Source organism: Prionailurus viverrinus, chromosome E1 (genome assembly GCF_022837055.1).
Source record: "Prionailurus viverrinus isolate Anna chromosome E1, UM_Priviv_1.0, whole genome shotgun sequence".
In the NCBI taxonomy this organism is placed as follows: domain Eukaryota; kingdom Metazoa; phylum Chordata; class Mammalia; order Carnivora; family Felidae; genus Prionailurus; species Prionailurus viverrinus.
This window is the reverse complement of record NC_062574.1, coordinates 50,524,967-50,549,267: the sequence shown is the minus strand read 5'-3', so window position 1 is coordinate 50,549,267 and position 24,301 is coordinate 50,524,967. Positions and strand designations below refer to the sequence as shown.

Sequence of the window (24,301 nt, the reverse complement as noted above, 5' to 3'; positions counted from 1 at the left end):
GTTCTGGCAGGTGACCATGGTTTCTCCACCTTGTTCACCAGCTCACCACAGACAGCGTCCCTGCCTTCTGAGCCTGGGCTGGACCTCAGGATCCTTCCCGACCCAAAGCTCCCCGTGGACGGTAGTGACTTGAGCTGGCGTGAGTTGGAATTTCTCTGTCTCCAGGGCGGAATGTCACCTACTGTTGGAGTTAATTGAACACGAGAATGGACAGTAGGGACAGAATGGAGGCACCGTCAGGGCTTGCCAGGCCAAACAGGGCTGAGGACAGGAGGATGGGGCCGAGTGGGGGCAGGGATTCTGTCTAGAAGACAGGACCCAGACACGAGTACATTTTTTACCATGCAGCTCTGGAGTACTGATGGTGAGGTTATATCTGGATTCTGAAGGTGGGGGAGGGGGCTGGGTTGAGGAGGGGATGGAGAGGGGAGGGAGGGAGCCGGGTTGAGGATGACATAGGGGGAGGGTGGGGAGGTGGGCCAGGAGGATCCATGATAAATATGGAGACCCAGTTATTGGATCAAGACCTGCGCGGACCATGTCGGTTGGCTGCTGTCCATGCTTGTTGGCCCAGAGGTGGCTCAGTTTGGTGACAAGATTGGGGCCTTCCCAGGACAAAAGAGAAAGGGGCAGGGGGTGGGAGCCTGGGTGGCAACGGGGAGCCTTGGCTGTAGCCTCCCCCAGAGTCTCTGATGTCTCGTAGGCTGGGCTGGCCAGGACTGGGGTATAAGCTGCAGACTTTTCAAGCACCTTGTGTTTCGGACTGAAGATCTTTGATGACTGGACATTTTCCTGTTCTGTTTCCTATGAAGAGTGGCTTCCCCTGCTGGCTCCCAGGCGGCTTTGTGATTTGAACTTGGAAATGCTGCAGTCTCTTTCTGCAGCTCCTTGCACCTCCTTCCGGTTAGTTCTCTGGCTCTGTGCCCCTCAACATCTGCTTTCTCACCCCACTGAATAAGGGCGGATTTTTACATCGTCTCAGGGGACATTTTAAGGTGTAGATGACCAGAGCTTGCAGCCTGAGTGTCTGGGCTTCTTGGCGTGGCTGAGTGGATGGCATTCGGTACCCTGGACCCTCCTCGCCCACCCGTCCCCTCCGTGAGCGTGTGTGTATGTGCATGCGGGTTCACACGATTCTCCGCACACGCGATCCCTTTGCACCGTGCGAACACCACAGACACTGCATGGAAAAGCCAGAACATCAAGTGACATTTGTCAACTGAGCACCTGCTAGGAGACAGCTCGTGGGCCGGGTGCCAGGGGAACCTCGACAGAGAAGACAGGGTCACTGCCTTCAACGATCTTTGTCCAACTCCCAAACTGGGAGGCGGTGGGCTTTATTTACCATCCACATGTCACGTGGGGCCAACGCAAAGCCCGAGGCGGGTCTTTTAGAAAAAGTTTTTGATTGTGGTAAGATACACACGAGCATAAAATTCACCCCCTTAACCACTAAGTACATTCACGGTGTGGTACAACACAGCCACCCCCCGTCTCCAGAAGCCTTTCATCGTCCCAAACTGAAGCTCGGTCCCCATGAAACTCTCAATTCCTGCGCCCCTTCCCCAGCCCCCGGCGCCCTCTACGTTTTCATGAATTTGACGGCTCTAGGTACCTCGCATAAGTGGAATCGTAGAGCACTTGTCTTCTTGGCGCTGGCCGATTTCACCCGGCACATGTCCTCGAGGTCCACCCGTGGGGTGGCAGGCGTCGGCACGTCTTTCCTGTTCATAAACGACTTGGAGTCCGTTGTGTGGATGGACCCCACTTTGTTTATCCCGTCATCCACCGATGACGATGGATGAGTCCCGTCATCCACCGATGGGATGAAACCCCACCCCTTGGCTACGGGAGACAGCCAGGGCTTTTAAATATATTGAATTAGCGGTCAGCATTTACGACTTGGGGGATTTCTCCACTATCCGGCGCCCAGCTTCTCGTCGAGAATAAGGAGGTCTGGTCACACTGGGCTGCTGCCCTGTGTGTCGGTGACTGGTGACGCGCGGTTCCTGTCCCGGGACGGTGTCGTGCGGGCGCGGACCAGAGGCGGACCACTCACGTCATTGTTTTCCTTTCAGTCGAGTTAAGGAAAAAGCAAAATATTTCCATTACCTGCGTCTCTATCAAACGTGAACAATACAAAACACGTGGAAGGATCGCCCCGTTTCGGGGAGAGGAGAATGTTCCTGAGTAGGGAACACGCACGCAGGGCAGGTCTGTGGGCCGAGAGCCCAGGGGGCCGGGTCCCTAACCCGGCCCCCTCGCACGTGGGTGTCCCAGGGGGCACTGCAGTGGACCTCTGGGTGGGGCTTCAGGAATTGCAGGCTCTGGATGCAGCTTGGTTCCTGCTGGTGGGTCCATTAAGTCATCTACGTCATGATACCCTCATCATTGGTTTGATTTCTGATCGGCAATATCCTGATCGCCCGTCCCTCCCGCCACGTTGTGGGCCACGTAAAGCAAGCAGGTGTAGGGGGTTGAGCGGTGGCCCCTGGGAAGACACGTTCAAGTCCTGACCCTCCTTACCTCTGAGTGTGACCCTTTATGGACGAAGGGTGCTTGCGGGTGTAATTAAGGATCTGGGGATGACGTCATCCTGGATTAACCGGGTGGGTCCTAAGTCTAATGACAAGGGTCATTAGACACAGAAGAGTGAGGGCATCTGGGGGGCTCAGTCAGTTGAGCCGCTGACTTCGGCTCGGGTCATGATCTCACGGTGTGTGAGTTCGAGCCCTGCGTCGGGCTCTGTGCTGACAGCTCGGAGCCTGGAGCTGCTTCGGATTCTGTGTCTCCCTCTCTCTCTCTGCCCCTCCTCCACTTGCGCTCTGTCTCTGTCTCTCAAGGATAAATAAATGAAAAAAAAAAGTAGCAAACCCCGAGCCAGAGGCTTTTCAGGGCCTCCCCTCCGTCCGTGCTGTGTAGGAGAAATGGCTCGTCCCGGACAGACACGCGTCCTTCCCGCGGCCGGGGCTAGACGCCCACAAATAGGCGCCGCGGCCCGAAGCCGGTCTGTTCGCCTGAGGTTTTCACGGAAGATGCTGACTCTCCAGGGGGCTTTTCTCTGCCGTGTGCTTGTGCAGAAAGGCTGGCTCTTGTGAGTGCCGTCCAGAATGCGTTTCTCCCAAGGGGCTGCTGCTTAAAAGAACCACTTCTCCAGTCAATTCCAGTTGGGGCATACGGTCACCCTGCATGTTTTATCGGAAGACTGGGAGGTGTCGTTCAGGCGTTCCCCGGGGTTTGGCTGACACCTGTGGGGGGCCCAGAGCGGCCTTAAGGAGTCACAGTGCCCCCCCTGGAGGGCCCCTGTCCACCTTCCCTGAGCCTCTCTGATGGAGGGCCGGGGCTCCAGCCAGGCTCTGTGGGGGGGGGCACACCCCAGGTCCTCCTCCCGGCTCCCCTCCCCCAGCCCCTCTTCGTGTCCCTCCCCAGGAGCATGTATTAGCAGCCAGAGGACCGGGGAAGCCGGGTACGTAGACCGGGGCCCGCTGGTGCGGCTCCAGGGCCTGAAACAGCCGCTGTGCAGCCTCCCTGATTTCTGTTTTGTGTTTCGGCGGACTCCCAGAATCTGTGTTTGTAAAAAATCGTGCAAAAGTACATATAACATAAAACCTACCATTTGAATGCTCCCGAGCATATAATTCAGTAACATTTAGTACATTTCACAGGGTCATACATACGCCTTCACTACTATCCGGTTCCTGAACGTTGTCATCTCCCCCAAAGGGAACCTGTGCTCACCCAAGCAGCCCCCTCCCCGTCCCCGTGTCTCCCCTCGCCCCCCGCCCCAGCCCCCTGCAGCCACCAGTGGCTGTGTGTCGCCCAGGATTTGTCTCTTCTGGACACGCTGTACAGAAGGAATCATAGGACGCGTGGCCTTTTGTGACTGCCCTCTTTCCCCCCGCATGTCCGCGTGGCCTGTGTGGCATGGCTTCCTTCCTTGTCACGGCTCAGGCACGTTGCGTGGTGTGGACACACCTCACTTCCGTTATCCTCACGTCTGTCCACGCACCTTCATCTGGGCTGTTTCCACCTTTCGGCAGATGTCAAGAACGTGGCTGTGAACATCCGTGTAAAGTACTTGCTGGAGCACCTGTTTTCATTCTCGGGCGCCCACCAGCCGTGGGAGCGCAGGGCCACACGGTGACTGTGCGTCATCACCTGCCGGGGAAGCACCTGCCTGCTTTCCGCTGCGGCTGCGCCTTCTCGTGGGGCCCGCCGGCTGCGCGGAGTTCTGGCCCCTGCACATCCCCCGTGGCACTTGGCGTTTCCTTCCCTCCCTCCCTCCCTCCTTCCCTCCCTCCCCCCTTCCTTCCCTCCCTCCCTCCTTCCTTCCTTCCCTCCCTCCCTCCCTCCTTCCCTTCCCTCCCTCCCTCCTTCCTTCCTTCCTTCCCTCCTTCCTCCCTCCCTCCTTCCCTTCCCTCCCTCCCTCCTTCCTTCCTTCCTTCCTTCCCTCCCTCCCCCCTTCCCTTCCCTTCCCTTCCCTTCCCTTCCCTTCCCACTTCCTGTCCTTTCCTTCATTATGATAATCGTCCCCTGGGCGTGAAATGGCATCTTGTGTTATGGATTTGCATTTCCTAGGCGAGCGAGTGCCTTTCTCTGTGCTCCCTGGCCACTTGCGTCTCACCGTCTCACCGTCTCACCGACCGTCTCCCACTCTTTGGTCCAAAAGGAAGGGGAATGGCGCCAGCGGCCTCCAAGGTGCTTTGTGCTCGGAGCTCCTATACGAATTTGGAAAAATGTCCTTTGGTACCTTTTTAGGTTGGGAGCCACCGTTTTCTGTCATTAAGTTCACAAGGCTGCAGAGGGTGTGATTACCAGTGTATCGTAAATACCAGTTTAAAAGGATACAATGGCCCCTCACTCTCTAGAAGCAAAACCCGACGTTCTGTCCCACTTCCAAGGTCATCCAGCAAGTCGTATCGCTCAGTCACAGACAAACCGAGCCAGAAAACCACTCTGCGCCCTGAGAGAACCCCAAATCTGAGTCCCCCCGGTAATAAAATCCTGTTTCTTTCCTGTGGACCTGTGATAACACCAAGAATCTCAGGCTGCCCTTTGCCCTTCCCAGTCTGGGGTCCTGACCTTCAGGGTCGGCCTAATCGTGAGAAAGTGGCTGCTGGAGACTAGGTCTTCTCCCGAACTTTCTTGCCTTTTAAATACTTGACCGTATTTTTGTGCGGGGCCTTCTGAAGTCTGCCTCCCCTGCCCTCTTGGCAAGAAAATGGTCTTTTCTTTTCCTAAATGCAACTGCCCCCCGCATCTCCCTTGGGCAATTCTTTTAAATATATCAAATGAAATGTAAATAATGCAGCAATGTGACCTCACAATACCCAAGACGGGAGTGGGGGGGATTCCTAGTTCTCTTCCCTTCCCCCAGGGGCGTCCTGTGTCACTTCTTCCACTGAATCTTACTTTAATAAAAACATTTTTTTTTATTAAAAAAAATTTTTTTTTCAACGTTTATTTATTTTTGGGACAGAGAGAGACAGAGCATGAACGGGGGAGGGGCAGAGAGAGAGGGAGACACAGAATCGGAAACAGGCTCCAGGCTCTGAGCCATCAGCCCAGAGCCCGCCGCGGGGCTCGAACTCACGGACCGCGAGATCGTGACCTGGCTGAAGTCGGACGCCCAACCGACTGCGCCACCCAGGCGTCCCAAAAACATTTTTATGTTTGAAAGTAAGTCACTAATCACTCAAGCAGAGGCCTCTGGAACAAAAACATAATTTAAATTGAAAATGTTTTATTTCCTGTGACTCTAAGTCTCTCATTTAAAAAAAAATTTATTCTGGATCGAGTAATGGAATTAGTCAATTGACTGAACCAACATAAGTGTATTAAATTGTGTATATATTGGGGCGCGTGGGTGGCTCAGTGGGTTAAGCCACCGACTTCAGCTCAGGTCATGATCTCACACTCCATGAGTTTGAGCCCCACGTCAGGCTCTGTCCTGACAGCTCGGAGCCTGGAGCCGGCTTCGGATTCTGTGTCTCCCTCTCTCTCTGCCCCTCCCCTGCTCATGCTCTGTCTCTTTGTCTCAAAAATAAATTAAAAACACATTAAAAAATAGTGTACATATTTATTGCATACATATATAAAAGTTAAATGTTTGAACGTCTCTTCATGGGATGGATAGGGCGCATGCTTTCAAACGGTTCGTGTGTCTTTGGATGACTATTGCTTATGATCTGAGACATGGTCCAGAATCTCTTCGTCCCTGGTGTGCGTGTGTTGGTGAAGATTCTGAGAAGACTTGTTTCTATAAATTCCCACCCGGTAACGGGAGAAAGGCGCCAGGGCTAGGTGCCTCCTCTTTCTGAACCGCTTTAGCGATTTAAGTCAAAAGTCACAACAGCGACTTATCACCAAAAACATTTTAAAAAATTGATTGGATCGAGTTGTCCTCCAGATGAGCAAGATTGCGGGCTTTCTGCACTCCCGGTAGGTGAGTGGCCCCGGGTCCCTCCCTGGTCCCCAGGATCCCCCACCCTCCTCAGAAAGTGGACCTTGAGGTCCCGATCTGAGGCTGCGGATCCTCGCTGACCCAGCGACCCGGATCCCGACCCCCTCCGACACGGCCCGCTGCGCTTTAGCTGCTCCCGCGCCGGGGAGGGGGGGCGGGCAGGCTGCAGGTGTCTGGGCGCTCCGGTAGGGTTGATGGTGGGGGCATCCCCGGACAGCCGCGCCGACTGTCCGGTCGGGGGGGGGGGTGCGTGCCTAGGAGGCCACCCCGCCTCTGAAGCGGCCCCGCAAGGTGGGTCTGCGGAGAGGGTCACAAAGAGGAGAGGTGCACCAGCCTGCTGCGCGTGCGCGGACCCGGCTGCCACCCTCTGCGGGCTGTGCCTGCGAGTGTAGACGCCGGGGGCCTGTTGCAACCGCGCATCTTCGGGTGTCCGGGTCCCGGGTGGGTGTCGGGCGCGCAAGCCCGTGTTGTCCTAGTATTTACAGCGTGTGGCTGGGATGGGAAATAATGCGTACGGTGTGGGGTGTGAGGGGTGCGTGCGCGCCTGTAGGCGGCGCGTGTTCCGGCGTGTGCGTGTGTGTGTGTACGGGGTGTGGGGGTGCGCCGTGACAGGGCGGCGTGCGTGTGCGCGGAGCGCGCGGCGTGCCCGTCGCGTCCCGCCTGCGCCCCCAGCGCCGCGCTCAGGGACTGCGCACCGCCTGCGGCCCTGGCACCACCCACCGCGCGGCGCGGAGCCCGGAGCGCGGCGGGTAGCCATGGCAACAGAGGCTCCCGCAGCTCCGCGGTCTGGGTGAGGGGCGCTGCGCCCCCCGACGGCGGGCGTGGGGGAGGGGAGGCCGCTCACCCCCAGAAACGCGCGGACGAGGCGGGACACACCCCTGCGAAGCTCCTCTGGCTGACACCCCTCGGGATACCGCCCCGCCCCGCCCCGGGCCCATCCTCGGTCCCTGCTGCTTGCCTGGGGGTCCTGGACCCCTCGCTCCGGTCCTCTGCAGGCCTGGGGCTGGGCGCCGAACCTTTCCTGCTGCGAGTGGATGCGCAAAGCACTTACTGCTGCTGGGTGCGAAGGCGCAGCAAGACAGGTGCGTCTTAGGATCCTGCTCCGGGGACCGAGCCTGGACCGGGTCACAAGCACGGCTGTCTGGTTTTATGACCGACAGCTGCTCCTGCTGGGTCCCGGAAGGATGGGCCAAAGGGAGCCCCCTTGCCGCCCCCCCCCCCCCCCCCCCCCCCCCCCCGGTCATTCCCACCCCAAGCGTTCGACGTGGCTCTTCAGTGGGGAGGAGAGCATCTGGGCCAGCAGCTCCCTGGGGTCTGGAAAAAAAGACTGACTTCCGCCAGCAAGTAGCACCTGAAGGAAAGGGCTGGCCGGGCCCTCCGTGGGGATATCTGCCGCCCCCCACCCTCGCTCAGGGCCAGCCAGCCGATGAGGCTGCCTCGAGTCTAATCCTGTTTTACCTGAGGAGGTTGGGCAAGACCAGTTTGCGTTCATTCATTCATTCATAACCCTTAGTACGTGCAGCCATTCTGAAGCGTGGTACCGAGGCCAGCGGCAGGAGAATCACCTGGTAACTAGTCAGAAGTGCAAATTCTCAGGCCCACTCCAGGCCTCCGATCCAGAAACGCGTGTGCGCGCTCAGGCTCACCAGCACAGCACCTGGTCTAACAAAGCGATTCTGAGGCACCCTTGAATTTGAAAACCGCCGATCCGGGGTGGCCTTGGTGCTGGGCGCGGGGCTGCATGATCCCTTCCCTCATGGGATCCTAAAACAAACCTGGTTTGGAAAGTTCTCCTTCTCTGGACTATGAGCGTTCACTTGGGGCTCCATCTACAACTGGGGGGAACGAATACTCTGACCCCTCCCCCAAGGCTGATGTGGTTATTTCCGAGGGGCGGGAGGAGAAGCTGGAGGAACCCGAGGTTCTGAATTCCTATTTCAGAAGCTGCTGGACAAAGGCTTCAAGGGGTCTGAAGAGCCCAAGAGCGCCGCCTCCTGGTGACAGCACGCGGGGCTGGCTCTAAAGGGGGGAGGCCTCCTGACAAAGGGGACTTTCACGGTCCCTCCGACACCCTGTCGCTCATGAACTGGCCAGTCAGTACTTGAACGTGTCACCCATCACTGCCTGGCTAAAGTCAACAAAGGCTTTGAGCAGACAGCTGTACGTGGACGAATGGTGTATCCGTGCGAGTCCTCAGTCACCTCCACGGGGCTCCGGAAGGCAGTGCCGCTTTGTTTCAGCCGGGGTTTTCTCCCGACTGTTTTGGTTGGGCCGAGAGTAAGATGGAGTTTGCACGGTGGGTTACAATGTTAGTTTTCAGCAGCGTCCCGAACTCCCCTGGCAGGAGTCTTTGGACAGCAGCCACCGGGGGAGACTGAGCGCTGCCCTCCAGGAGCCTCCTGGGTTGGCCACGTGGGGGGAAGGGAGAGCAGGCAGGTGGGAGCACGGACGACCTCCCGGACGTGTGCCTCTGGCTCCCTCTCCTTTACTGTTTCTAAATTTTGTCGCGTCTACCGGCCATCTTTGCTATGGCCCCGGTCAAGGCACTGCCCTTACATCAACACGTCCTTTTTTTTCCTTAAGTTACTTTTAAAAAGAAAAACCGTTGAAATACCAGACATAAATGGAAGATCAGTAGCTCTCACCTCAAACCGAAGGTGATCATAAAACCGGGGACAACGCAGGTATAACATTGCGGCCACGGGGTGGCCCGTCACCGCCCTGAGCCTGGCTCCTCTGGGTGCTAGAGCAGCGAGGTGCTTCAAGGCTTAGCGTCCCCGACCCGAAACTTCCTGCGAGAGAAGCAACGTTTGGAGGCGAATGGCAAAGAGAGCAGTCGTGACGCCTCGCTGTTCCACGTGTCTTCGTGCGGGCCTGAAGCGTAGCTCGCCGGCCTCCCGTGGGCCGGATCCAGCTTGCGAACAGTAACTCACCTAATCGTTAGGACCAACCTGTGAGACAGAGACTCCTGTTGTTCCTGATTTTACAGTGGGGACGTGGCCCAGTGGTCAGCAACTCGCGTGGGGCTGCCCAGCATTGCGTTAGAGGGTCTGAGCACGGGAGCTGGGGCTGGGTCGCCCCCGGCCACACCGGGCGCAGGGCGGTCCCCACCACTGCACAAATGAGAAATGTAGCCTCACGGCACGAAGCCCGGATCATGTTTCTTTCTTTTCTCTTTGAAAAAGTCAGTCGGACGAGCCTTAGAGTGTCTGTCGGTCGGCCCATCCTCTGCAAAGCAGCCAACCGTGGGCTCTCAGAGGCAGGCTGGGGGTCTTTCGGGGGCCTGTGGGTCGTGGTGGTCACACAGGCCCCTGTGGGTGCTCAGTGCTCGGCAGCTGTGAATGCACGCGGATCCCCCTCCGGGTCCCCTCCAGCCAGATGGGCAGACTCCCCGGGGCCAAGACCGGATTCGGGCCTGTCTGGAGTCAGAAGCTGGTGTGTGGGCTGGCAGGCTGGTCTGGGTATCTTGCGCCCGGCAGGCTCTGATGGGGGGGGGGGGGGACGTTCCTTCTGAGGAAATGACTGGATGCAGGGCCTGTGAGGCCAAGGCAGGACTCCGGCTCCGGCCAGCTGGTGAGGCGGCTGCCGAGGGTGGGTTGGGATGGACCCTGGAGGTGAAGGTGGGGACCCAGTCACAGGTAGATGAGGCCCAGGGAGGGGAGGGGGGCTCACAGGCAAGGGGTCGTCTGGTCCTGCAAACCCCTCCTGCGGGGTCGCGTCTCACAGTGTTACTGCTGGATTTGTAACTCACAGTCTCTGCGGCCCGGCCTTCACCTGGGGGGCCCCCAGCCTCCCAGCGTTCTCCTGGGCAGATCTCAGGGAAGTACGCATCTCCTCATCCCCTCATGTTTTCTGATGAGGACACTGAGGCTGCGCCCCTGGGTCACAGCTTGTGAGTGGGGGACAGACTGGAGTGGGAGTTGTCACTCCAAAGCCCTGCTCTTTAAAAGTGGTTTTGAGTGCATGGTCCGGAAATGCTTTGGTATGCGCAGTGCGCAGGGGACGGCGTGGCGGACCACACCCCTGCGGCTCCGGCCCGTCTCTGGAGCCGGCAGTGCTCCCCTGTTCCTGGGAGTGCTCCAGGGTGTTTATTTACGTGCAGACGTGCCCGCATGCGTGCGCACACACGTACACACGCACACATACTCTCCCCCCTCCCCCACGCCCACCCGTGGGGGGTCTCCTATTTGCAACGTCTTCGCCTTTTTAAATTACTTTTATTTTTTTGGCTGAGCAATGATGTGGTTCCCTGTCAGTTCGCAAAGAGCCTTCTCGCCCCACCCCTTGTGCCACCTCTCCTTGGCAAGGCCAACCAGGGCCTGTCCCGCAGGAAGAGCGGATGGGTTCCCGGGGGTGGGGATGGGGGTGGTTAGTCGTCCTAAGTTGTTAGGAAGGCATCACACGCTGGGGCCAACTGGTTGGGCTGTAAGAAAACCTAGCAGGCTTTGGAGCAAAAAGCCTGTAGCCACGGTGGCTACTGTGACTGCAGCGGCTAGGCTGTCCTTCATTCCCGCTGGAGCAGGAGTCGGCGGGGACCGGCGTGCGGACTCGATCAGGCAAAGCGTCCCCGCCACCGGCCCTGCGCCCCGGGTGGAAGCTGGAGCCGGGCCGCGGGACCTTCCCGCGCGGGGCTCCCGCGCGCCCCCGCGTGGCCGCAGACGGCACGGCTTGGGGGGGCGGGGCCTGTGGGAAGCCGGGGAGAGGGGAGGGGAGGGGGACCCTGCACCGCCCCAGACCTGGGCAGGGGCCCCACTGCCAGCACCAGAACGACTGAGCATGAGCTGGGGCTGTGGGGACACTGAGGTCTGCGGTCAAGTTGGGATTAAAGGCCCATCCGTGTCCAGCGGACTCACGCATTGAGAGGGCAGCTTCTGGAGGCTTCCTGGAAGAGGCGGGCCTGGAAGAATAAGTGTCTGTTGGCTGGTCTGGTGGAGAAGAGGAAGCAGGGCTGCAGGGAGGGAGGGACTGGTGGGAAATGGGCTGGGCAGATAGTGGCCTGGACACTCATGTCAGGCTGTGTGTGGGAACTCCTGACCCTCAGCTGATCCCCACCCTGCAGGTGGGGGGCGGGGCTGGGGTAGGGGATGGCTTGTGGGGGCACTTTCCTAGGCCTGGCTGGGGGGTCCTGCAGACCCAGAAGTGGGGAGAGCCCGAGGGTGCCTCGGTTTCCCCTGCTCTCAAGCCTGGTGAGGAGGACTCAGGTCGCAGTGGAGGGCGGCCACGTGTGGCAAATCCTTTGGGCACTGCCTTTGGAGCGGAGAAAATGGCCTACGAGACAGCAGCTGTAGTTCCGAACCGGATTCGGCAGGTGTGACGCCAAATCCAACAGGGGAGGTTGTCTCCAGGGCTCCGAGCTCTGGGCTGGGCCCCGGCTCCGTTGTGAGGGCTGATTCTGCAGGCTTTTCCCAACCCGGCGTTTGTGACCTTGCTCTGGGGCTGGAAATTGGCTTGGTGGGCCGGACAGCGGGTTTGCTAGCATTCTTCTGGGGCAGACCTCCCTGGGACCATGAGCAGAGTCAGGTGCTCTAACCTCTCCCTTGCCTGTGAAGTCTGAGCCCCCTCTCGGCTGGAGGGCTGGGGAATCTTATAATATCACCGTCTCGTGCCGGAAAACCCACTTCAAGGACCCGATCCCCCTGCGCACAGAAAGCTAGTGGTGGACACAGCGGAAAGTACTCCAGACGAGGGATTTAAAAACCGGTGCTCAGACAGAGTCCCTTTTGGTGATCTTGGACTAGCTCGCTAACTTCCCAGGCTCCAGCGTCCTGTCTGGGTAAGAGGGAGTGGCTAAAATGATCTTTCTGGTTCCCTCCAGCTCTACCATTCAGTGGCAAGTGCCCCCCCCCCCCCCCCCACTCCTCTGCAGCCCCTCTGCCTTCTGGCCTCCCTCCTATCTCAGCTGCCACTGGTTCCTGTCTCTCCTCACGTCTCAGTGAGTGACTGTGGCCCTTCTGGGGCAGCCCGACCCTGAGCTGCAGACACGGCTTTCATATCTTGATTTTCTTTACCCCCAGAAACACACCTTGTAAGTCAGGCCCTTTAAAGGTATTGTGAACTCGTCCGTTTTACATCATCTCCCCTCTGTCCCCAAGATGTTCTGCCCGGACCCCTGCGGGACCTTCCTAACTGGCCACGCTCTGGCCTCCTGTGTTCTTTTAATCATTGGTGTCGAATCAGGTGTCCCCTCCCCCCACCACGTCCCTCGGCTAGGGGCTCCCTGCGGCCGGTGAGGCAGCTCCGGGCCCCTCTGTCCGTGCTGAGCTCATCATGGACCCCTTCCTCCAATACCAGCCTCCAAGCACAGGCCTCCCTTGTCTTCCACAAACTCGAGGAGGCAGTCTCGCCCAGGGGCTCTCACTTGCGCTCCTGGAACCCCATCCCCCGGGGCTGGGCATGGCTGCCAGTCCTCCTCATTTAGGTCTCCCCCTCCCCCGTTAGACGGTCTCAGTCGTCTTGCCCGCTGATTCGTTGTCTGCCCTTGGCGGCCCCTAAATTACAAACTCCGGGGCGTGGGGCCCAGACTGTCTTGGCTGGTATCCCCAGACCCGGGACACCCAACAGGCTCCCACTGTGTGGTCTGGGAATGAATGAATGATTTGGCTTCTGCTTTGGCTGGAGGGCTGTGGCACCACACGGCAGAAACCAGGCAGGGCTATCGCTCGGCAAGCTGAGTCCTCTGGGCTGGCTGCTCCCTGTGTGTCCCAGGACCTGCCCCGCAAACCTAAACCCCAAGGCTTCTGAGTTCTCCCTTGTCCCGGGGCACAGCACGGACTTGCAGGCGGCCGGGTGGGGAGGAGGCTGGGAGGGTCCCAGTGTCGTGGGTGGTCTGCTTGGGAAAGACCTGCTCCAGCCTAGAGCAGGGCAGCTGGAAGGGGCTTGCAGGGTCCTGAGGACTGACTCCTCTCTGCCCAGTGAGGGGGCCCAGATCAATGGTGGGGGCATCGGGCTGGGGCAGCAGGGAGCACGGTCCCACCCTCCCCTCCCCTCCCCTCCCCTCCCCTCCCCTCCCCTCCCCTCCTGGGCCTCTGACCTGGAGCGGCATTATGCGACCTTGGCCAGAAGAATCGTAGCCACTGAGAGTCCCATCACCAAGGGGCACCAGCCACGTGGCATAAGGGCAAACCCTGAGGAAGTTTGGAGCATCCGGTGAGTGAGGGAAGCCAGAGCATATCACTTCCCCCCCCATGAGCCCCCTGACCTCGTCTCTCACCACGGCCCCTCCCCTGCTGAGCAGCCCCTCCCCACCTCCAGCCAGGTCCCTGCTGGGGTCCACCATCTTGTCTGCCCCTGGGCTGGGTCAAGGTGGGGGGGTAAGGGTGTGCTGGGGGGAGGCCGATCCAGGAAGGAGCCCTCCCGTGGCCATGTGGGACAGTAGGTTATGTGGCATCAGAAGCCCGGAGGTGGACTTCACCAGGAGGCCTGTCCTGTGGGCAAACCACCTACCTCCCTGGCCCTCAGTCTCCCCGCCCCCAACAAGGCTGCTCCCCTTCTGTGCTGCTCCCAAGATGCGCAAAGTGCGCTGCATGGTGTCGGGTACTCGAGATGTTTCCAGAGGCTGGGGCGGGGAAGGAGAAGGCGGCCCCACACGGCTGACGGCCATCCGTGGTCAGGGCAGGGCAGGCGCGCACACACAGTCTGCAGGTGCCTGGGGGCAGAGCAGGTGCAGGCGGACGGCAGCACCTTACCTGAGGGGGACGTGGGCGACACGGTGCTGAGGGGCCCGTGGCTGGTTTTCTGCAGTGTGGGCGACACGGTGCTGAGGGGCCCGTGGCTGGTTTTCTGCAGTGTGGGCGACACGGTGCTGAGGGGCCCGTGGCTGGTTTCCTGCAGTGTGGGCAGCAGGACGCTGAGGGACCCGTCGTTGGCCTCGGGCACGATGCCCAGCAGCTTGCACATGAGCTCGTACACGTGGATGCTCTCGAAGGGCTCCACCTCCAGGCCCCGCTTGAAGCTGGGGCCCACGGCCCGGAAGATGGTCTTCATGTCTGTGACATTGTTGTGAAAGCCGTGTTCCCCCTTGTTGAATTGCACGCTCAGTCTCTGCCGAGGAGGGAAGGTCCTGAGTCTTTGCGGGGCTCGAAGCACACCCCCGCCCTCTCTGCCGGCCGCATCGCTGTGTCGGCAGAGGACCCCCGGAAGGCGTTCACACGTAGGGGCAGGGGAGGTTCTCTGAATTCTGAGCCCCCAAGGATCCGCGGCCCAAGAGAGAGCCTCACCAAAGACCTGGTGACAGAGGCGCTGACCCCAAGGACGCGGGGTGGGTGCTGGCCGCCCGGGGCGCCTGTGCACACCAGCGCCCCCTCCCTGACTCCCCCTCCCAGCCTGCATCTGGCTTCCCCTCCGGCATCCCGTGGCTCTCATCTGATGGCAGAGCGGGCCCCTTGCCCTCGTCCCTCCCTCCCTCCCTCCCTCCCTCCCTCCCTCTGGCCGGTCTTCCCACACTTTGACCTCCACGCATGCACACGCACGTACATGTATGTCCACGCACGCACCCAGAGCGTGTACGAAGCACACACACGGATCTTACGCACGTACACACATGTGCACGTGGACAGACGCACTCCCACCGCGTGGTGATGGGTATGTGCCCGTGGCGGCCCGCGCCCCTCACACTGGGGGCCGGTGGGAGACGGAACTAGAGGGAGGCCCGGCGGCCCAGTGAGGGAACCCGTCCCCAGCCGTGATTCCGCGGGCAGCTCACCCCGTGGATGACGTAGCCAGGGTCGCTGAACATGATCAAGGGGGTGATCCTGGAGTTGTTGGCATAGTGGAGGGACGAGGGGAAGGACTCCTTCTTGAAGACGTGCAGTTTGGGGTGGGCGTCCTTGAGGACCTCGTACACCTTCTCCAGCCTGCCCTCCTTGGGGAGCAGCATCCCGTTCGGCCCGTAGTCCAGGAGCTCAAACTCGATGTCCTTGAAGGTGAAGTTGGGGAACTTGTGGAACTCCACCAGGTCCTGGGCCTGCTTGTGGACGGTGGTCATGCCGTGGTCTGAGGTGATGATCAGGTTGAGGCTGTCCTCCAGGCCGCTGCTCCTGATGCTGTCCCGAAGGTAGCCCACGGTCCTGTCCACCTGCATCACCATGTCCTTCCTCTGCTGGGACTCGGGGCCGTACTTGTGGCCCGTGGAGTCGGGCTCCCCGAAGTAGAGCGTGACCAGGTCCAGGCCCTCCCCCGTGAACCAGCTCATCACCGTGTCGATGTTGGCTTTCCACTCCGCCTCGTTTCCGTAGTTGTGCAGAGCGCCTTCCTTCCGGCTCAGCGTCACGGCCACGTTTTGGTAGGTGACGTTCCCGCCAGGGTAGAAGAAGGAGCCGGTCTTTAGGCCCTGCCAGGGAAGGTGGCGTGGGAGCCACGGGCCTCCTTGGGCTCGGCCCCTGCCTGCGCCCGCCCCTGCCCTCCCCTCTGCCCACTCGCTCTGCCCTGCACCTGCTGCAGGCGTGGGCCTTTCTCTGGGGGAAGCCCTTTTACAACTCTTATCTTATGTTCCCGATTTTATAGAGGAGAGAGCAGGTGCCCCGTGGACTCAGGACTCAGCACCAGTGACATGTCCCCAGATACGCAGCGTCCTCATCATCACTACGGCCCTAGGCCCTTGCCCCGAGGCTGAGCTGTCCGGACGGACGGCCCTCCCCTTCTGGCCTGGAGCCCGGCCCCTCCCCGCAGGATTCTTGTCCAGGTCCTTCCCCCGTGTCCTCTGGCCTGCCCTTGCAGCCTTCAACCTGGCCACCCATCCGCCTTTCCATAAATCGATGGCTTAATTGCAGATCCATCTGGCCCCCCAACCACGTGCCCGCGGTTGGCCGCTCCCCCTGCGCCCTTCTGTTTGGACCGAGCGCCGCCAGAGGCCAGGCTCTCGGCCCCTGCTTTCTGTGAGTGAGCCTGGCATCTGGGTAGCTCCTTCCAGAGCGGAGGGACTCCGACCTGCGTGGACACCCGGCCTAGAAGGTGGGTGGAGGCTCCGAAGTTCATCCTGGGCTCATCTTGAAAGCATCCGTTGGGCCTCGTTGACTAGAAACCACGCCTGTGTTGGGGCCAGGAAGCTCCCAGGACGTTGCAGGATGGTGAGCTCCCTGAGCTCAACCCCACAACCCACCTCTTACTTTGTCTTCCTCCCTCTGGAACTTAGCCACCCAGCCCTGAGAGGAGCCGGGAAGGGGAAAGGCATCAGGCTGTTTCGTTGTTATGTGCCTTTTGGTCGAGTGACATTATTTTTCCCGTGGGAACCCCTCTGCCACTGCCAGGGGTCCAGGGGTGCAGTATTCCCTCCCGGCGGGAGGACGGAGCAGCCCTGCTGGGTCCCAGGGCTCCAGGGAGGACTGGGCAGGGCGGTACCCACCGCCCCCAAGGCCCCTCTATGCTGGGAGCCCAGGACTCCAGGGCGGGGAGCGGGCCAGCGTGGGTCTCGAAAGGTCTTTCTGGGCCTGGTCCTTCCTTCCCCTCTCTCCCGACTGCCGTCTGTGGGGGCATTACCTGCCTCTGGGCTGTGATCCAGATGGGTAAGCTGCCATTGTCCCACCACATCTGGACACCCAGCGTGGCGTGGTAGGGCAGCTTCACCTTGCTGGTGGTGTTGTAGTACATGTTGTGAACCACGCCGTGGTTCTCGATGTATTTGCCTGTGGGGGGGAGGCAGCAGAGGGGAGGTGGGAGGTGGGCGGGCTTTCTCACGTGCCGCCCCCCAGGAGCCCAGGTTTGGGGTCCCAGGCACATCCTCCCCAACCCAGAGGTTCTATCCCCAGTGCCGGTGACTTATCCTGCGGCTAAATGTGCGCACAGCGCGGCCCCACCCGTGCGGGGACGTCATTTGTAGCCTCTGGGTTTTAGCAAAGCCTGGGAGGGACCCAGATGGCTCTCAGGAGGGAACTAATTAATCAGTTACGGCCCGGTCATAACACAGAATCCGGGCAGAAATTTAAATGAACTCCCAGCGGAGCTCTATCCACGAGGTATTTTCTAAAGGTCACTTTTTGCACGGGAAACACGCGCACGTGCGCTCAGAAGGCACAAGAGGAGGGACGATGAAGAGTGTGCCCCCTCCCCCCGCACCCCCGTCCGCGATCTGCGGAGGACGCAGGTGATGTGCAGGTGTTTGCAGTGGGAGCCGTGGTCACAGAATGCTGGCGTCAGGATGAGCCGTCCGTAAGGAATGGGGTCCCCCCTCCCAGGTCACGTCCCCCCAGAGCCTCAGCGTGTCACCTTGCTTGGGGATGAGGTCAAGATGAGGGCAGTCTGGGTCTGGGTGGGCCCTGAGTCTATGGGCAAGCATCCTCACGAGATGAGGGGAGGCACAGGCGGGAGGGGCGGCTGGGGCTGGACCGACGGGCAGGAAGCGGGGAGCGGCAGGAAGGGCCCCCTGAGTCTCCCTGCTGACACCTGAATTCTAGACTCCCAGCCTAAATAGGGCGACGGTGGGTTCGAGGGGACCTCGGGGGCGGGGACAGCAGGGAGCCTCAGGCTCATCTCTCCTGCCTGCCTGTCTGAAACCCAGCCACACTCACCACCTCCAGAAGCCCTCCCAGGTTGCCACCTTGGTTGGGGTCACTGTTTAAAACGAGACGGCTGGGTAGTTTTGTGCCTTGTGTCGGTTGTCACCGGCCGTGCTGCGTCTCCCCAGTGACAGCATCCCCTCCTGGGGGTCACCTTTGTCCCTGTGCGGCCCCCCGGGGGGACAGGGCTCTGTGCATACACTGGGTGCCTTCTGTTGGTTCCCCCTGGTTGCTCAGCCCCCTCCCCAGCCCCAGGCCCCACCCGAGGCCAACGCTCACCAGTAACCAGGGTGAAGTGGCAGGGGCTGGTCATGGTGACGAAGGCCGGGGTCATGTAGCGTGCTTTCACCCCGTCGAGTGCCATGGCGTCCAGGTTGGGAGTGGGTACGTCCTGGTCATAGTCCCAGCGGAAGCCGTCAAAGGACACCAGCAGCAGCTTATTCCGGGAGACCTTCCTGCCGACGGGAGCCCCTGTCCCCGGAGCCAGGAGGGTGGCCAGGGCCACGGCGAGGAGGACAGCCGAGCGTCCCATGATGCGTTTTTCAGACAGGAAAGCCTCCGGGCTCGTTCCTGCTGAGGAGCAGAGCAAAGTCCCAGGGTCAGCCGGGCCGATCTGATCCTGTGCCTCTTTGAACACAAGACCTGCACATACCTGCGTCTCGGAAAGCGGCCCTGGTCACCGCACCTGCCACCCGGGCCCAGCCCTCACGCGGCGTCCGCTTTGATTGCCAGCACAGCCTCCTGGGCTGGGTGCTCCTCCCACCTCGTGCACGTGTGTCCTCACAGGGAGGATGGGGACCGGTCCCGAAGGCCTGGATTGCAGAGGAGGCCACTCCCTCCAGAAGGCCTGTGTCCCCACTCCACCTCTCCTAGGCGCTTTCGGCCCCGGTGCCCTGCTCGCCCTGACCCCACAGCACTCGGAAGAGGGGGCTCCCTCGTTACCTGTGCTCATGGGGGTGGGCGCACGCGGGAGAGGGACCCCTGAGTTCAGTGTGCAGCCCCCTTCTCTGTCCCTGTTTCTGTCTCTGTCTCTCTCTCCCTCTCCCCGTACCTACGAAGCTCGTTCTATGAGCCGGGCACGGTTCTCCGTTCTGCGGACACAGAGTGAAGGAGACAGACCTGCTCCTGGCTCCTTTCATTCTGGTTGGGGACACACAAAAGACAATGAGTGGGCAGGTAGATCAGTAAGATAGTGAGGTTCTCGGAAAGAAAGCAGGCAGGAGGGTGAGACGGAGCACATGGCTGGGGAGGGGCAGCAGAACAGGTGGCCGGCCAGGGCCGCACCAGAGGGCGGCGTGGGTGGGAGCCAGGGGCAGGTCAGAGGGCGGCGTGGCGGGGCCTGGGGCCTGGGGGGCTGTGGTAGTACCGAGTCGGGCATTCTTGTGCAGGTCAGGGCGAAGCCAACCGAGGGAAGGACAAAACTGATCTAATTTTTTTTTTTTTTTTAAATTTTTGAGAGCCAGAGAGAGACGGAGCACAAGGGGGGGAGGGGCAGAGAGAGCGAGGGAGACACAGGATCCAGAGCGGGCTCCAGGCTCCGAGCTGTCAGCACAGAGCCCGACGTGGGGCTCGAACCCACGAACGGCGAGATCGTGACCCGAGCTGAAGTCGGGCGCCCGACCGACTGAGCCCCCTCCCAGGCGCCCCTGACCTGATGGTTTTTAAAGAAACAAGGTGTTCCCCCTGCAGGAGGGTAGGCCTGAGGAAGGGGCGGGCTGGGATCCGTGCGGGGAGGTGCCTGCCAGTGTCTGGGCAGGAGGGGGTGGTGGCCCGGACCAGGGTGGCTGCTGTGGCGGTGACGGGTGCCAGGGGAGTACGGAGGCCTTGCTGGCTGAGTGCACGTGGGGGAGATGGCGGGTGGAGGGAAACCAGCATTCCATTTTAGCCACCCCGTGTTGGGGGTGCCCGCGGGCAGCCCGAGTGGAGGTGTCCGGTGGGTAGTACGTCCTGATTTAAATTTTCTTCACCTACAAACCTGTCAACAGCAGGCCTGACTTATGAGGGCTCCAGCAAGATGTTCTCGCCAAGCGATGCCCGGCTCACCACCACAGAGGCCATCGGAGCCTCCTCCGCGGTGCGGCCCAGGGACCATGGGGGCAGATACCAGGGCCCTCCCCCCCGGAACCCTACTGAAACACACCCTGGGGAGGAATCCCCACACAGCAACCGGCCTTGGAGGTTCTCCCGTCTGCCGGAGTCTGGGAATCCCGGACAGGCGCACCGCACGGACTCCTACAACCAGCGCTGACCGGCGGCCTGCCAAGTGGTGGGCCAGGCCACAGCAGGTGTAGGGAGTGTGGCGCGGGGCCCCAGCTCCAGGGATGGAGGCGGCAGCAATGTGTGAGTGGGTGCAGGTGCCCTGGGAGAGAACAGCGGGGCCTCATTTACACCCGTGTGGGGTCAGGCCCAGGAGGGCTACTCTGTGTGTCTGACATCCAGGCCGCAGAGTGGGCAGGAAAGCCTGCCTTCCAGGTGGGGGGCAGGCGTGCAGGGGAAGAAGTGCCGGGGCTCCCAAGGGCGGAGGAGGGGAGGAGGGGCGAGGTCGGGCTGGAGGCTAGAGGGGCAGGCCATGGAGGAGCCCGGGTTTTGGGGTAGCTGTCTTTCAACGTTCTGTTCTTCCAGACCTCCAGAATAAGATGGCTGCCAAGAATAAAGACTACACTTCCCAGCATCCCCTTCAGCGAGATCTGACCATGTGACCCCCCGTTATGGCCAATAGGATGAAAGAAGGATGTCATGTGACAGCCCAGCCTCTTCTCTCTGGAGCGCTCCTCCCGCGGGTTCCCCAGGCAGGCGCTGAGGGTCTCCCGGGGGGCGCGTGGGAGTCCTAGGTCGCGTGGCCTGTCGCCTGCGTCCTCGCTGCGAGTCGTGCGCGCAACCTGTCTTGCTTCTGTTTCCTTGTTTGGTTTTCTGTCGGGCTCAGCAGGATCCATTCCCAGGCTCTGGGCGGCCTTGCTGGGTCTGAGCCGGGAGGTGACCTGAAATGCAGGCTGCTGCGTGGGCAGGGGGGAGGCGGGAGGGAAGTGGGCCCGACGCGGGGGTTCAGGGGTCCGGCCCGGGACATTGGGGCGGTTTGGGGCCAGCGCTGGTCCTGGTGGCGGGTGCGAGCGACGGAGGCCTCGAGGACCTGTTGTCACAGGGCACTTTCTTCTGCTGACCCCCGTCCGGGGGAGGGGGGGCGGGGGTGTGGATTCAAGGCTCCTGTTCACCCTCTGCTGCCTGCCTGGGTCTGGCCTGGAGATGGCGGAAAAGGTCTGCTCCCTGTCGTCTCAATGTCTCGGCAGGCTTTTTTTTTTTTTTCCTTCCTGGATCTCATGGGTCACCCTTCCATCAGTTTCCTTTTCCTTCCATGGTCTCCTAGAACACTTCAACAAAAAGAGGGTGTGCTAGCTGACGGGAACCAGAAGTGACAGGGCACTGGCTTTACTTACCCAGGATCTCATTCAAGCGTGGAGATAGTTCTGGAAGGCAGGAGTTCGTAATATCCTCACTTTATGTGTGGGGAAACTGAGGCAGAGCGAGGTTTCAGGTCGCTCAGCAGACGGAGGAGCCGGTCCTCGAAGCCAGGCTCGACAACCCTGCTTTGAACCACGTCTGCGGGCCGTGGGTGCACCAGCCACTTGGGACCCTATCTCGGGCTTTGGGGCTGTTGACTGCTTTTAAAAATAGTGCAGCTGTGACTATGGTGACATCGCTGACTTCCCCGTCTACTTTCCCGGTGTTTCCTCCGGCCGCTACCTGGGAATGGGTCCTGGGATGCGGCTGCTTGGGCCTTAACAGTTGCGTCGCGGTCAGAACGGCTGAGCTCTTAGCTGCCGGTCCCACCAGCCACGAGTGGTGTCTCCTCTGCCCCACTGTCTCCACTGGGTTTTATTTTGTGTTCCTTTTGTGTGCTTAACGGGCGTGTGATGAGATTTTCCAAGTCATAGTTTCTTCTGTCTGCTCCCACGTGCAGTTTATTCGTCATCTCTGACCACTGCTCAAGGTCATTGGATCTTAGGGCTTCATCAGTTTTTTTGTTTTTTGTTTTTTTTTGTATCTTTCAGCGTATGTGTCTCGGAACGTATATTCTGGAATCTACTTTTCATGGGTACTGACCAGTTGTATTTACCTCTTGTAACTTTCCCCGCTGTCTTGCGCACCGGTCATTTTTCAGGCAGACGGTCGACCCGGAGCCCCCTGAAGGCAGGCCTGGCCATATTTTTCATGGTTGTATCCCCAGAGCCTGGCCCCAGCCAGCCCAGAGGAGGCACTGAACCCGTATTTGTTGGGTGAATAAATATGCGTGGAGGGAAAACGTATGCAAATATCTATCATGTTTTTGGTTAGGGAGAACATTTTTTACGATAAAGTCTTTGACGGCAATTTTAGGTTTATGGAAACCTCGCAAAGATCGACTTCCCACATACCCTATGCCTGGTTTCCTCTGTTAGTAACATCTTACATTCTGCGGTATATTTGCATAACACATGAGCAACGTTCATAAGTTATTGTTCGATTCAGTACCGACAACTCCGTATTCTCAGATTTCCTCAGTGCTTGCCCTATTGTCCCACCTCTGTGCCGGGGTCCCATTGTGTCATCGTCCTAGCTCCTGTGTTCCTCTCAGGTGTGATAGTTTCTCGGACTTCCCTTGCTTTTGATGACATTGGCGGTTTTGAGGAGTGCTGGTCAGGTGTTTTGTAGAATTTCCCTCCGTTGGGATTATCTGTCGTTTATCTCTTGATTAGACAGGGATTATGGGTTTTGGGGAGGAAGGGCGCAGAGATAAAGTGTCATTCCCATTATGTCCTATCAAGGGTACATCCTATCAATGTGACTCATCACGGTGCTGTGACCTTGATCACCTGGCCAAGATAGAGTCTCCAGGTGTCTCCACTTTCTTCTTTCTCTTTGCCTGCTCTGCTCTTTGGAAGGAAGGCCACCGTGTGCTACCCACACTTGAGGACTGAGAGGCCACGCTCCACCTCCTTGGGGACAGAGTATCTGCAGAAATTATTTGGAATCTTGAGCAGGACGTTTGTCTCTTCTCCCCATGTATTAACCTGTTCAATAATTCATACCCGTGTAGACTCGCGGATGCTTGTTTCACACTGTGGATTATAACCCACTGCTGCCTGATTGATTTTTGCTGGTCCGTCCCAGGCCGCCGGGAGCCCTTTCACTCCTCCGGTGTCCCTTTGCCCATCACTTTCTCTGAGCACTTCCTGCTCCCCGGCAACCATATCTCGTGTATTTCCTGCCCGCGTCCTACAATCAGGCATTTCTCCGGGAGCCTGGTTCCTTTTATCGGCAGGTGATGTTAGAGGCCAGGGGCTGGGTGTGGTTGTGCCCCTGCTGCAGGGTGTCGAGAAACTACTTGTAAAGTCGTAATCCAGCTGTCCCGGAAGCCCAGGCTCCCCGGCTCCGTCAGGTGGACGTGCGGCTTAGGGACACGGCTGCAGTGCCCGGCACACAGCGGGGGTGAAGGAAAGAAGGCGTGGGTGGCGCAGGCAGAGTCTGGACCCCTGACGGATGTCTTCGCTTCTCCTCTGTCTCCGCGCGGCCGTTGGAGCGATGTCTTGAAACCAGGAATCGCCGTCTCCCTGTCCGGCCGCCACGCACTCCTGGGCTGCTGCCGCCAGGGGGCCCCAGACGCCCGGTGACGGGGTGGGCGCGACCGTGGGCTGCCCCCTCCGTGGAGAAGTGTGGAAGTCACGCGTCCACCCTCCCCACTCTCCACAGTGACAAGCGGCTAACCGGGCTCTAACAGGTCTCCCCACGCCCAGTCCACGCCCTGCGGAGGGAAAGCGGGGGTGTTGCTGACACATTGCGTGCTCTCGGGGACACGAGACAAAGAACGGCCCGATTGTGCAGTTAAGCTGGAGAGGAGCGTTGCCATCAGGAAGGAGATGAATGAAAATTTGACTCGGGGGCATGGCCGAGCACCCTTCCCAGACAGGGTCCCTGAACCTGTGCCATCTTGGGAGGCCCTGTGACCCTCCCGGCTTGGGGCCGGATGGGGTGCTTCTTCCTCGTGTCTGGGGGCGGCGGCGGGGGGAGGCTGAGCCTTTGAGCCTGGGACAAACGTCTGGCGGGCAGTGGGAGGCCATCAGGAGCCACACACAGACAGGCCTGGGCTCAGCAGGTGTGCCGCCAGGGGGCACCACAACCTTTGCGACCTTGGTGGCGGTCCTGCCGGGAGAGACGGTGGCCCGAGGCTGGCGATTCCTTCCCAAAGGGCCGCCGCCACCCGGGGGCACCGTGGGGAAGAGGAGCTGAGCGGAGCAGCCTCCCTCCATCCCTCTGCTGGAGAGGCCCCCCACCCCCCGCCCCCACGACGAGCACCCCCGCTGTCGTGGGAGGCGCT

At 60.1% G+C, this 24,301-nt stretch overlaps 1 protein-coding gene across 1 annotated transcript; it reads right to left on the bottom strand.

Moving 5' to 3' along the window:
- Positions 1-3,157: 3,157 nt before the first annotated feature.
- Positions 3,158-18,484, bottom strand: ENPP7 (ectonucleotide pyrophosphatase/phosphodiesterase 7). The gene is made up of 7 exons (XM_047831851.1): positions 18,232-18,484; positions 16,937-17,082; positions 15,165-15,791; positions 14,149-14,503; positions 7,051-7,263; positions 6,565-6,760; positions 3,158-3,248 (listed from the first exon to the last, which is right to left on the bottom strand). Exons 1-7 carry the CDS (start codon positions 18,482-18,484, stop codon positions 3,158-3,160), a joined length of 1,881 nt encoding a protein of 626 aa, XP_047687807.1.
- Between the last annotated feature and the right edge of the window lie 5,817 nt (positions 18,485-24,301).